The 13325-nt window shown below is 40.2% G+C and overlaps 1 protein-coding gene and 1 long non-coding RNA gene across 5 annotated transcripts in view; both read right to left on the bottom strand.

Moving 5' to 3' along the window:
• The window catches only part of LOC107202309, a 6642-nt gene extending 6484 nt beyond the window's left edge, over positions 1-158 (bottom strand). Inside the window, exon 1 of one of the 2 annotated variants that reach the window (XR_001520627.2) lies at positions 134-158. This is a non-coding gene — a long non-coding RNA (uncharacterized LOC107202309). Of the gene's footprint in view, positions 1-23; positions 49-133 lie in introns of those variants that run through there. The other variant, XR_001520628.2, reaches the window with a different exon arrangement.
• A 2568-nt stretch (positions 159-2726) lies between these two features.
• LOC107202308 (glutathione S-transferase A4-like) lies at positions 2727-13117 on the bottom strand. Of its 3 annotated transcripts, none has more exons than XM_015622906.2 (7): positions 12992-13117; positions 8662-8768; positions 7932-7983; positions 4780-4912; positions 4315-4456; positions 3169-3300; positions 2727-3026 (listed from the first exon to the last, which is right to left on the bottom strand). In XM_015622906.2, the coding sequence occupies exons 2-7, from the start codon at positions 8746-8748 to the stop codon at positions 2904-2906; spliced, it is 669 nt and encodes a 222-aa protein (XP_015478392.1). In that variant the 5' UTR covers positions 8749-8768; positions 12992-13117; the 3' UTR covers positions 2727-2903. The 3 variants fall into 3 exon arrangements, with proteins under 3 accessions (XP_015478392.1, XP_033368926.1, XP_033368924.1); XM_033513035.1 differs by lacking the exon at positions 12992-13117 and adding an exon at positions 12107-12177; XM_033513033.1 differs by lacking the exon at positions 12992-13117 and adding an exon at positions 9845-9866.
• Between the last annotated feature and the right edge of the window lie 208 nt (positions 13118-13325).

The raw sequence follows: 13325 nt of genomic DNA, 5'->3' as shown, positions 1-13325 counted from the left end.
TGAGCTACATTTAATTTTCTTACCTCTATACACCTCCAAAGCAGCTGATTAAGAATTCAACATTTGGTACATACAACCATATAAGTAAAGAAAGTATGTACACACATTTAATCTATAAAACCCATTCACTTACTGAGTTGCATTTACCACAATTCCTGGCATTGTAAGTGAAGAACACAGAAAAAAACCACTTACATGGTGCACAGTGTCACTCACTCTAAGCTCTCAGCAGTTCTGCCTTGAGATTATATAACCCTGTAGCCCCTCCTACACTGAACATTCCAAACACTTCTCTGCAAAGAGGAAACTTCTCTCTCTTAAAGAAATAAAACCAATTAGCTCTGTTTAGTTACTTCTCACCTACAGGAAATAAATACCTGACTAATGCTGACTATGTACAAAGGTAAGATAGAGGTGAGGTCATGATGATTTGGAACATCTGTCCCAGCACAAAATGGTAATACACCTCCTATTTTCATTGCTTGGTACCATGCTAGTTAAAAATAATTCTAACGGCTGAGAAGCTCACTCAGTTTAAAAGAACACTGCTATGCCAATCCCACTTTTATTCTAGTATTTTCTGGTTTTCTACTTTTAACACCTTGCCACTTTATGTAAGTCACATCAGCTAATTCAGCTTGAATCTGTTATAAGCTTCTGTACCTTGCTTAGTGTATATTCCTTCAAGGCACTTCTGCTGTATTATCTCTGGACATCTGGGTTGGTTTTTTTTTTTTTTCTTTTTCTGTCAAAAATGTTTCCCTGCACTTGAGAAATACACACCCAAGACAGCTGTAACAGACAGTGAATGAAGTGTGGTATCAGAAGGCAAACTGCCCTCTGCACTACTGACTGCTTCCTTTGGTTGACTGTATTGATTTCAAAAAGTCAATACAGCATACATTCCCATGCACCTTCCTGCCTATTTAATCTACATGGTTAATATAGTTGTAGCTATCACCTGCAGTTACAGTACAGCAGGCTGTCTCCTTAATGTTCTTCCTGTATGCATACTTCATTGCTTGGTAGCTGAAAATGATCCTCATCCTATCAGTCCTCACTGTTGGTACCTGTTACATGGATGTGTTCCACGCTTGACAACAAAATAAGCCTAATTATTTATTTACAGCTAGAAGCACAGAAGGACAGGGCATCAGAAGAGTCACCACTGCAATATATTGTCTTTTAGGAGGTGCCTAGTCCTCAGGTGGAACATATCCCATGGGAACTGTATCCCATATGGCACATAAGGGGAGCCAGGCTTCACACAAGGGGACTCCTGACAGAGCACCTCTTGTAGCTCCCCATTCTGGTTAGGGCTCTGTGTCCCTCTGCCTACTCCTTACATTTTGGGAAGGTCTTCTGTCCAGCCTCTGACACTGCTGGAAACTGTTTCCCACATTTTTGGATACACATGACTTATGACACAGACTCTAGGATAATGTAGGAGATTGAAACTCTCCATGCAGGAACACGTGCACCAAGGTGCATCTGGTGGTTTCACAAACCCAAACTCTCTTTTACCTAGCTTGTCTGGATTCATAGGCCTGCACCTGACAAGCTCTAGGAGACATCTTGGGTTTAGTGACCACCTGGCAGGAAAACATGAGTTCAAGCCTGAAAGTTAATGATCTTGTAGACAACTTGGGAAAACTCATCTTACCTAACTTTGTAGACACCTACATCTGGTCTAGCTGTCTAGTCTCCTTCCAATAGATCCAAATTCAGAAGGAATCGCTTAGCATATGGTCTTCAGTTACAGCTGAACTACTCAAAATGATTCTGTCTCAACTGAGGTAGTTAAATTTTAGATGAAGCCAGTCCCTTCAGCTTTCCCTTAAGAGGTAGGGGAGGAGAGCACAACTCTACAGAGAGTGATTTATCCCAACACTGACATTTCTTGTTCTGTCACAGGTATCCATTTAGATTTCAGGCAACTAAGTCAAATGCAGTCTCCTAACTTGACTTTCAGAAATGTCACTTCACTGAGCTGTTTTGGGAAATGGTATTCTTCTGTTTTCTCCCTCAGTTACATTTTCCCATGCTTTTTCTAATTTTTTTTTCTTCACTCGTATAATAGACTATTAAGCACCAGATCTGGTTACTGACAATTGTTGGAACACAGTTTCCTTCTAAACAGCTGCTTCTCTGTTGTATCAGGCCACTTTTCAAGGCTGTTATTGTCTGCTGTAAATGTTTTTATTTGAAATTCAATGGAACCTGAGTATCTGTCGCTCTGTGTTTTGTCCTAAATATGTAGAAATAACCCCCTCTGCCTTACCAGAGTCTGCAAAACAGACTGCACCTTTCTTTCACAACACCTTGCTCTTAAGAGGTATTTGTAACCAGCTTGTGAATAGGTGGTATGATCATACACAAGATTTGAAATACCTGATTTATAGAGAAAAATAATCAGTTTTGCAAAAACTTTGCTGAGAGACCTTAAAAATTCAATTCACCCACAAGCTTTAAATGCAAGAATGGAAACTTGAAAAAGGGTGATGCTGCTAGTCTTCTCTTTCTTCTCTTCAATAGCTCTTACTCTGAGCTTCTTTTCATGTAGAAAATATCTTCTACAAGTTACATTCTGATATTACTAACACTGCATTGTTCTTTTTCCAAATTAATAATTTTCCTAGCCTACAAATAGTTCTTTGCCTCCATACTCCTTTGTTTTCATGTCTTGCCAAACATTTGGTATCAATAAAGACAAAGCTGCTGTCACATTGCCAGTGTAACAGAATGTTTTATTTCTCATATGGGTTGTTTTGCTTCTGTAGTACTGGTTTGAACTAAAACAATAGTAATTTGCTGAGCTTCCTTCTCCTTTGATTTAGGGTTTGGGGTTTACGGTTTCCCCTGCCCTCCCAGCATTTTGGGTTTCAAAAAAGGTGGCAAGGCTTTCATTTCTTAAAAATCTTCAACACAGTTTCTACATAATGGGCATCTGGTGGGGGTTTCCTTGGGCTTCCAGGCTGTAGAAACTTCTTAATTGTAGGCATATTGCTCATTTTGGTTTTAAACACCTAAAAAAAAAAATTAAAAATTAAAAAACAGAAGAAGAAAGAAATTCCAGCCACAAAGATATGATTGACCCAGCACGATGAGATTTTTATTTCAGGACTGACCTCTAGCTCCTGAATACAGCATACTCAGTAATTAAATTACCTGCAACTGAGGAAACCCCGAGAGCACAGCAGGAACTTTCTCCTCCACTGCTAAAATGGCTTCTATTAGCTGAACATCTGCCCAGCTGAATTTGTTGCCCACGAGAAAGTCTTGGCCATGCTGTTTCAAAACCTGGAGAAGACAAGAAAACATCATCTACAGATGAGAGTGGGGCATATGGGCATCCTTGGAAGCTAAGCCTTACAGCACAGGTGCAGAGCTGAGCAGCAATTCTATCTGAAATTTCAGGTTGGACTTTTCAGCTAAAGCTGAGCCTAAATAATTTCATTATTGCTAGGGGAAAATGAAGTTTTGCTCATTTTGTGTTCTGGTACACAAACTTTGGTCACTCGGTAATAATGAACGATGATGGGCACCAGGAACAGAAATAAAACTACGTGCCTAAGTAGACTTGTAACAGTCCTAGAATTAGGGAAAATGGAGGAAGCAACAAGCAATTTAAAGAATTCATAGAACTCCCATTTAGATGTTTCATGTGAAGTGATGTCTAATGCTGATATCAGGAAGCAAACTTAGAAATGCAGAACTGCAACAGCTAAGTAAAGAAAATCTCTGCCTTTGGGAACCTATTTTAGTGCTAAGAACATGTGTGATTTTCAGCCTTTATTATTGTTTTCCAAGAAAAACTAGATAAATATTACAAAAGTAGGAAATATGGCCAGATGTATGAATCATATGGGTTGGGTTTGTTGTTTTATAAATCTCTGACTGTTGTGTTACCAAAGCACTACTAATCTCTCTACCTGATTTGTATGCAAGGGATTTTTGCATTCCTCCAGTGAAACTTTTCCAAATGAAATAAAGTATGGTGGAGAGATGAGCTTTAAACAAATATAAGTATAGAACTGTTCCTTCAAGAAAAATAATCACATGTGCTTGCTTTCACTTTAGTGAAACGTTTTTCTGTACAGCTGAGAACGTGTTGCTTTGCAGATATTCAAATACCACAGCCCTGACAATACAAGCAAACAAAGAGAGGAAAATGTGCTGCTGAATTTCCCTTTCTTTGAGATAACCAAAAAAGGTGAGGATTGGGAACTGACCTACACTACAAACACATTATTATTTCGCATAATTTTTCTGGATAATCTCAAGTTTGATAGACACATACTTGCTGCCACTTACCTTTTCAAAGACTGGAAAGTACCTGTTGGTTGCCCTCTCCTTAATTGACTCAAGATTTTTCTCCTTTGCATCAGGTGGAGAGAAAGGAAACATCAAAATCATTTGCATCAGATCTGATATTCCCTCCACATACATGTCAATCCTAGTGGTCAGGGGAAGAGAGTAGGAAAAAAAGCACAGAAGTTATTTAATCTGTTTTCCAATTAAGTAAGGCAACTTATAGGAATTTTATATCACTAACATAGTGCCAATTTTCACAGCCAAAAGTAAGCATGAACAGAACTTGAATGTTTTTCAAAAAGAATAAAAGACTGTTTCTGTTAGGAGCATTTCAGAAGCAGTGGTTAAATCTTATTTTTAGCCTTTTTGATGCCTTTATACTGGATTTACAGGACTGAGTTTGGTTTATATAATGTAGCTATCAAATAACAGATTGCTCTGTAAGTGACAGGAGGTGTTACGTACAGGGCTCTCTCCTTCAAGTCTTTCCCATGGAGATTGTATTTCCCTGCTATGTAGCTCATGATGGCTCTGGTCTGCACCATCTTCATCCCATCAATCTCGACCAGGGGCACTTGCTGGAAGAGCAGGAATCCATCTAGGGTGGAGAGGTGAAGGAAAGCCTATTAGCTCCTCCTAGACTGCAAGGTGTACAGGAGAGTGAGGCACTGAGTCTAGCAGTGTAGGAGACCACTGGTGTCTTGCTCTAACTATAAAACTCACAGCAACTGACATTGTGGGGAAGATCAAGCAACCTGCATCACACTCCTGTAGCGAGGTCACCGCAGCACAGCTGGGCCCTGGGCTTGACAGCATTGCCAGAGCTTCACTGGCTGGCAGGAGCTGGCCCTGCCTGCACTAGCACTTCCAATACAAGGAATAGGAGAATAAAGATATGTGGTAAATCTGAACTTTAAAAAAATCCAATTCTTTTCAATGCAGAGCAATTCTATGTCAGAGACATACACGAGTAGTACTGCAGCAAGACCAAGCTGCTGGAATACAGGAGGGGGTCAGGCCACTTTAAACATTCTGAAGCTACAGAGCTAGAGGCAGAGCCTGTGACAGCTCTTGGTGTTTGACTAAGTTTCACACAGTCACTCCAGGACTAGAGTTTGAATGTCCCCATAGCCTCAGTGCCATTCTACAACAATTTAGGCCTATTTGAGAAACTTCTTTGTAGTCCCATTTTCTGCTGGTGCTGGTAGGAGCAATTGTCTGAGCTTTCAGTGAGGCAGCTCTGAGCTAAGTACACATAGAGAGCTAGCATTCCAAAGTCTGTCTATTTTTGATCAGTTTTCTGCTGGACTAATTCACCGTTTTTGAGACACTCCCTCCTCCATTTACACATTAAGGGCATCCAGTGAACAATCCTCTCAGATCACAGCAGAACTCCAAATCCAAATAGGCAGCTGCCACTTGCATTGCTCAAAGTTAATGATTTCTTTTAATTGCTCTGTTTTCACATATGAAGGTTCATTTTAACAGGCACATCTGCCTGCCTTTTTCTCCAGAGCTGTTAAAATACAGCTGTTAAAATACTTTGCTTAGGCTAGAATGAATATTCTTCACTCATTCTCTATTTTTAATTTACAGTTAAAATTCAAAGAGTAGTTGTCTCTGCAGCAACAAATAGTTTGTATTTGCTTCTTGTAAACATTCACAGAAGGATCACATGTGCTCTTTTCTTTCCAGAACATACCTCTGCATCTTAAGGAAAAAAACATTACTTGGTATCTATCTAGCAGAAACAATAGAATGGGCAAAACAATAGATCTGGAAGGATATTTTTCAGCAGAAAGATGTGAAGTGAAAAATAAAATTTGTCTTTCTGGCCCTTGACAAAAAGCAATGCATCAAATATGACTGAACTGAATACACCATTTGTTTCTTATCTGCAGACTACCTCTCCTCTCTCGTTTTGCAGGGAGAACCACTTTACATAACCACAGCACAGAATACATATGCAGGATTAGAAGGAATTTACCAGTAATTCCAGGGATTGGATTGTGCTGTCCAAAGGTGGTCTGTGGAGCACACGCTAAAAACCAATCACCTGCTATTTGTAACTGACCAGGAGAGCTCACTGATACCCAGGTACCACTTGGGCAACCTTTGGCTGCACAGATTGTGCCAGGTTAGTCATCCCTCAGGTCAACAGGTACAGGTCTGCCCAGGCCAAAGCCATTTAATTCTCTTTACCTCCAAAACAGCTGTCTCTCTGCAAGCTGCCTGTTGGGAACACTGGCCCCAGGCATCATCCTGACGCTGCTGAGGCATTGCCTGGAAGATCATCAGCTGGCACAGGCCAAAGTCATGCCTGAGCCAGTCTAACAATGTGGTTGTGTCTAAATACAGGAAACTCTGCCAAAAATCATATTGGTAGGGAGAGAAGAAGAAGTTAAAGGGAGAAGTAATGTGGAGTTACTCCTGTTCAGTCCTGCTCTGCACAACCGGCAACATTCCAGAGGTCCCTTTATCAAGATGACTAATTTATCTATCTATCTTTATTCAACCCATTCTATTAAACCATACCTTTTATCTTTGTGTTCTCACCATCTTAAGCTCAATATATAGACATAAAACGCTTGATCTTCTCTATAAAACTTCCCTATCCTTTTCACCACCATTTAATTCTTCACTCTGGATATCAATAAACTCAGATACAATCCTGGTTACAGTATCACCCTCTAGATAACCCATTCTTGTGAAGTATGTACAGATTTGGGCTTTCAGTACCTGTGCACTTAAATTTAGAGCTATAATTGGTTTGTGTACACTGCACTGTCCTCCCACATTGTAAGAGTCCCAGCCAACCGGACCTGCAAATATAATTCTGACCTACTTAATAACACTGCTGTCTTATTTTTTTTCATTTTAGTTTTCCCTGACAGAATTTCTTTAGAGACAGCTTTTTCCTTCTGAGCTCAGCCACAATGAGGCAAGACCTGCAAGTCTCTTTGTAAGGCTTGGCAAGCTCAGCCTGCTCTGAGGTTTCTCTCCCACATCTTGAGCAGCAGTTAAACTGTGACCCAGGGGCACTCTCTACTGCTCCTCATTGTCCCAACTCCTTCCTCACTCTGGCAGGAAGGTCTTCACCTTCCAGGGTGTCTCTAGAGGAATTCTTCTGACCAGATATCAAGGGCAGTGGCTAGGGGTTTGCACTGATGTGTGGGAAGAACTGGTCTTGCCCCCAAGGTTGGCATGAAGCCTTTGTGGAATGCTGCTTTGACCATTGCTTTCCACAGGTCTCCCTGCTGGCTTCATGCTCTTTAACTAGGGGAAGCTTCACATCCCAGGCTCAGGGAGTTCTATTTGCCCAGGACCAAAAATGTGCCATGCTAACAATTCAACAGCATAGGTAAGTAAGTTGTATTAAGTAGAAGTGTTTGCCTGTTTAATGTACTATAATAAACACAATCACAGAAGCTCTGGTTTTTAGCTTATAGCAGTTATTTGGCACTAGAAATAACAGGTTACTCAAAACTAGTATTGCACTATTCAAGGTGTGCACTGAGAAGTTTTCACTGGTTTAAATTAACTAATTTTAAACCATACATTTAGCTAGGCTGGACAATTATTTGAAAGGACTAAGCCTCAGGTGTCAAGATTCTTACCTTTGATTAACTTGTCATACTGCTCTTTTGTTTCCAAATAAACCTCTTCAAACTGAAAAAGGAGCAAAACTAGTGTCACACTGCTGTATTTGAACATTTTTATTCTGTTAAGAGATAGCATATAACCATGCCCAGAATTACTGAGTCAAGCAAAAGGTAATGGGCCAGATCTTCATCCGCACTGTTTAGGTACAGGTCCCGAGGATCCCACACATGCCCTGACAGCTGATGGGGATTAGAAGGAGGGTCTGGCCACTTCTGCATCAGGGAACTGATTCAGAAATAACCCAAGACCAAACACAAACAGAGTACAGGCATCTACAGAAGCAAGACGGGCTGGAGCCAGTGGCAAGGGAAGTGCAAGATACACCAAATATTTCTAATCCCACCACAGCTTACACACATTGTAACTGGAAACTTAGTAAGACTGAGTTAAAGTGGTTTAACACAGCTAGATAACTTACACTTTAAAAAGATACTTTAAATAAATCCCCATTTTTTCCCCTTATGATTAATCACTTCAGTAGATTGATACTACTTCTAATAAATGCTAAATGCCACTGAGTTTGCATCCCAACTATCAATCACGGAACAAGGTAGTTAAAAATGTGCACTGGACAAATAACTTTAGCCACCCTCATGCAGCTTTTATCTACCACATGCATGTTGAATTGTCCCTCACTGAGGAAATTTGAGAACAGCGGTCTGTAACACTCTACTGAAAACCTACCTCCACACCAGCTGCTGCCAACAGCCATCGTATGGACTCCATCCGGCCCCTTCCATTTAAGTAGGTAAGTCTGGGCTTCCCCGACATGTTCCTCAGCTCCTGGTTCCCTGAAAGATATTAAGCAGAAAACAGTATCACATAAAACAGGTGTAAGCAGCATTATTTTGAGGGAAGATAGAACCTTTTATTGTCACTATCCCTTTTGAAGTTTAAACTTCATTTGGTTCAAAACATAAAATGAGAGACAGACCAGTGACACCACACAGCCAGTCCTAGGAAAGGAAAGATGTGTGAATCTGCAAAACCTTCCCCAGTGCTGCCAGGGAGGTTTCTTATGATCGCAAGCAAACACAGACATGTTTAAACAAGTGCTATGAGTCCCTAGCTACAGGGGCAACTGGTGCCTATGAAGACAATTATATAAAGCCACTGAAAATCCTGCCACATTCTCAGGGAAATTACTCAGCCTCATTGCCATCATCATTGAAAAGATGAAAAGAAGGAAAGGAAAACATGTTTTACCAGTGGGCTGAAATCTGTCTAACTTAGTTTGCCACATGCACATTTTGCAGCTTCACATGCAGTCCATTTCTTTCCTCAAACAGGGCGAATGAATTGTTGATATTCCCTTTATCCCATGAAGCAGGAAAGCTTCCTTGGCCATCCTGCATGGCTACAGCCCATTTCCTTGCTGCTTACAGCAGCCTTGAGGTGTCTCTTGAAGCCAAATGAAGAACCTAGCTGCATTGATTTCATATGTCCTCAGAAGTATCCCCAGGGGCATGGGTGCCCTGTGTGTCCGAGGGACCGGCACATCGAGGCTGTCGATGCTTTGCTCTAACTCTCCCTGAGCATGTGGCAGGGACAGCATATTTGTGCCAAGCTGTTTCATACCCAGGGACAACCAATAGGACTGGCAGTGCTCACGTGTGAGCATAAGCATTTCTACATCCAGGCCTTAATTCCTCTGTGCTTCATATCCTAGTTACTGAAAGAACACGAATAGCATTCACTTCACAAAGATGCTTGTATCACACACTGATGATCAGAAGGGAAAAAAAACCTTTAAAATGAATCTCCTAATCATATCCTAATGGCTCAGAGTGCCTCACTAAAAAAATTTCCAGACTACACCAGTTTCCCCAGAGTTAAAGCCAAAGCTGCAACATTACATCTGTTATACCTTGCATCCACTTGACACTTCTTACTTGAATAAGGCTCAGTACACTCTAGTGGTAGGTTTCCTTCAAGTCACAGTGCTTTGTGTAGGTGTACTTAAAATAAAGCACATTTGGAACATATTTTGCCAAAACTTGACTTTAAAACACAAGATTGAGAGTGCTTCCTTCAGCAATACCAGTAAGAACAGAGTCATGTTACTAGAATATATAGGGATATTTAGGGTAGTTTAGTAAATATAATCTAAACACACATTATGGAAAAAGTGTGTTCAGTTTTAAAGCATAAATAGCTGTTCCTAATTATAGTGTTTGGCTCTATGGACAGTGTTTTATTCATTTTTGCACTTTGTGTGACTGCTTTTCACAGTAGGGCAGCTTATCAATATAGTTCACAACAACTAGCTAGTGCTTCTTTCATTATCATACTTTTCAGCTTCATTGCATCTGTATCATTTCAACACACATTGCCATAATTGTAATGCACAGAAACTTACAGAAAATAAGACTTTTCCTTTCATTAAAAAAGCCAATGACTGAAATATCAAGTATATGAACCTCAATCTTCCTGGAAACATTATCTTTTGTTTGCAGAAGAGCAGAAGGGGTAAGAAGCTTCAGGCATCATTTTATCATTTCACATGAACAAGAGCTTCTATGTGGAATTAAATTATGTGAGAAGAGCAATGACAAACATAGAACAACAATTTGCAATATTAATTAAATGAATATTTAATTTAAAATAACCCTGTTACCTCTGAGTGGATTTTAGTTACCTTAAGCTTCCAACACAGAAAAAAACAACCCAAAAATCACCCCAAAAAACCCTCTTCAGTTTTGGTTAAAAGTCACCTCAGTCTTTAGATCTGCTGAGTGCATCTCCACAGACTGTTCACGGTCCTGACACCTGTAGCTCACATAATAGGAAGCTACTTTCAGTTGGTGGGTCTGAACCTGAGTCTTGTCTGGTGGGCTCTGTTTAGTTGCTCATTCCCCTGTGAGTACTGACACCTGAGATTCCCTAAAGATCAGAAGATCAACTTTGACTAGCTAGAAACTCAGTAACTTCTACCTTAAAAAAGCAAACCTATTCATTCAGGCAACACTTTTTTCATTTATTTGGGGAAAGATACAGCCTAGAGAGTCAAGGCCTCAGGATTTCACTCATACCTCCGCTATTTTTCTTTTCACTAAGATTTTCAGGATGTATTGATAGAATATGTTGATTTTTTTTAGTAGCCAAGTAATCTTGTACAGCTGTCACCCATTCCTTACTGTTTGCCTTAATTAAAAATGGTCATTGTGCCTTTGTATACAAGTTACAACTTTTATAAGAGAAGTATAGAATATCTGTGTTACATTCTTCAGCAAGAGGAGTAACTATTATCTGAAAATCATATGAAAATAACTCAAAATCTTCCAAGACTAGGTACTAAAAATGAACACTTTTCAGATGCTCTGGAATTCTGACACCCCCAGACAGCTCTTTCAAGGAAACAGAAAAACCCCTGATACCGATAACTTACATTATCACTAATGAAATTATGAAGAATTTATAATTATGAAATTATGAATTATGATTCACTGGGCAACACACAAGGTAGACATTCAAGATTTTGAAGCCAGCTGCACTTGTTGTGGGACTGCCAGGCTGTGGTAAATCATTTACCTTGTCTGCACCAGAAGGGTGAAGAACAGCCTCTGGGACAGTAACTGACATGCTGAATCCCACACTACTCCTTCCACCTGTGGAAGGAATGTCATCATGCTTGTGTAGTAACCACCCATAAAGCCTAAAAGGCTCAAGCAGATTTAACAGATGCACTGTTTCTAAATCCCAGTCTGGAATTGTTATTTGTGGGTGGTCATATTATCTGAGCAGCAAGAGGAATACAGGTTATTGACTGACTACTGTGAATGAAGCAGTGGAAGCTTCACTACGCGGTCCAAAGCTGAGCACACAAGCAGCTGAATTAATTGCATTAATAAAGATCTATCAGGTGTTCAAAGAAGAGACTGTGAATATTTATGCTGATTCTCAATATAGATTTGAAGTATGCCATGCCACTGGGCAACTATGGAAGCTGTGTGAATTTATGACTTCTAGTGGAAGTAAAATATCAAATGCTCCATGAATTACTAAACTGTTGAAGTTATACAACTGCCAGAGAAACGTGCTATCGTTCATCAGCCAAATCATGCAGCAGAAGGGCAAAAAAAAGAGATAGGAAATGATCTAACATATATTGCACAACAGCAGTACAAACCACCAGGCTTACAAGTAGTCCATGGTCTAAGCTGTTGTTGCTTGCTCCTGAAAAGCTGTGTCGAACTGCTCCTGCTGAAGAAAACTGACTCTCACAAAAGGTACAAATAGCCAAATGTCCAGGGACTGTTGAGAACAGATATGGAAAACCTTCTAGTTTTAATTAAGTAATATCTGATTCCTACAGCCAAAATACATCACTACTCAGGGTATTTGGGGACTACTGCACTAAACTAGACACTGTTTCCTGTACTGAATTTATGCTGCAGCAAAATAAATAATCGCATCTTGCATACACTGCCCTGATATCTAGCAGAAGTCTCAATGCAAAATTTAACTATATACACTTTGTTATTGTTTTTATCTACAATACATATTTCTATCCTATTCCCTATTGCCTGGTGATCCTTAGTAACATGCCTGTCCAGAATTTCTCTGAGCATGCATTTCGGGAAAGCAAGAACAATTTAAGAGATCATCATCTTCCAGAAACAGGAAAACTCAGCATGAAGTGCTATTTAGCCCTGGAGCTGGGATCAGAGTCCAGCATATCCCACAGGCCAGCTTTCCTGCTCAAACCTAGAAAAAACAACAGAGCGCTTGAGGCTTGCACTTTGTCCCCTCGGTTCATTCATGACTGCCTTGCTCAGCTCTGGACTGCACAACAGAATTAATTTCCTGGTTAAAACACATCTTTCTCTGGCATTTTCTCTCCTGCAGCTTCCAGCTGGTAACTATCAATCCATTTTTAGTTACCCAGCACACAGACAGACAAAGGAGAGTAGAGAATTTAAATTACACCAGCAGATGCCCTAAAAAAATTGGTTGTTTCACTTAAAAAGAGTCATGCTAACACTTCAAGAAAACAGAATTTTTAAGTCCTTACCTTCTGACCTTAACTCAGACTCCACCCCGTACAGGCAGGTTCCCCAGGGCTGTTTAAACTCTGCAGCTTGGGGGAGTTTCCAGCTATACCCAATTAGAGAAAAAACCTCCCAAGGCTCTTAAACTGACACTATCCAGTTTAAAGACATATGGCTCTGAAAACTGACACCCAAGCAGAGACAGTCTTTGCTGATTTGACTATACCATGATGCCAACCTCACAGTTTCTATGGTAGCCATCTATGAGAACTGTTCTCTTGGAATTTGGGGAGCATTTTACCCAAATACAAGAGCAAGACATTTGGAAACAGAGAAAACTACAGATTTTTTTTCTGG

Source organism: Parus major, chromosome 3 (assembly GCF_001522545.3).
Source record: "Parus major isolate Abel chromosome 3, Parus_major1.1, whole genome shotgun sequence".
NCBI classification, from domain to species: domain Eukaryota; kingdom Metazoa; phylum Chordata; class Aves; order Passeriformes; family Paridae; genus Parus; species Parus major.
The sequence above is the reverse complement of the archived record's forward strand: the minus strand, read 5'-3'. Positions and strand labels throughout refer to the sequence as shown.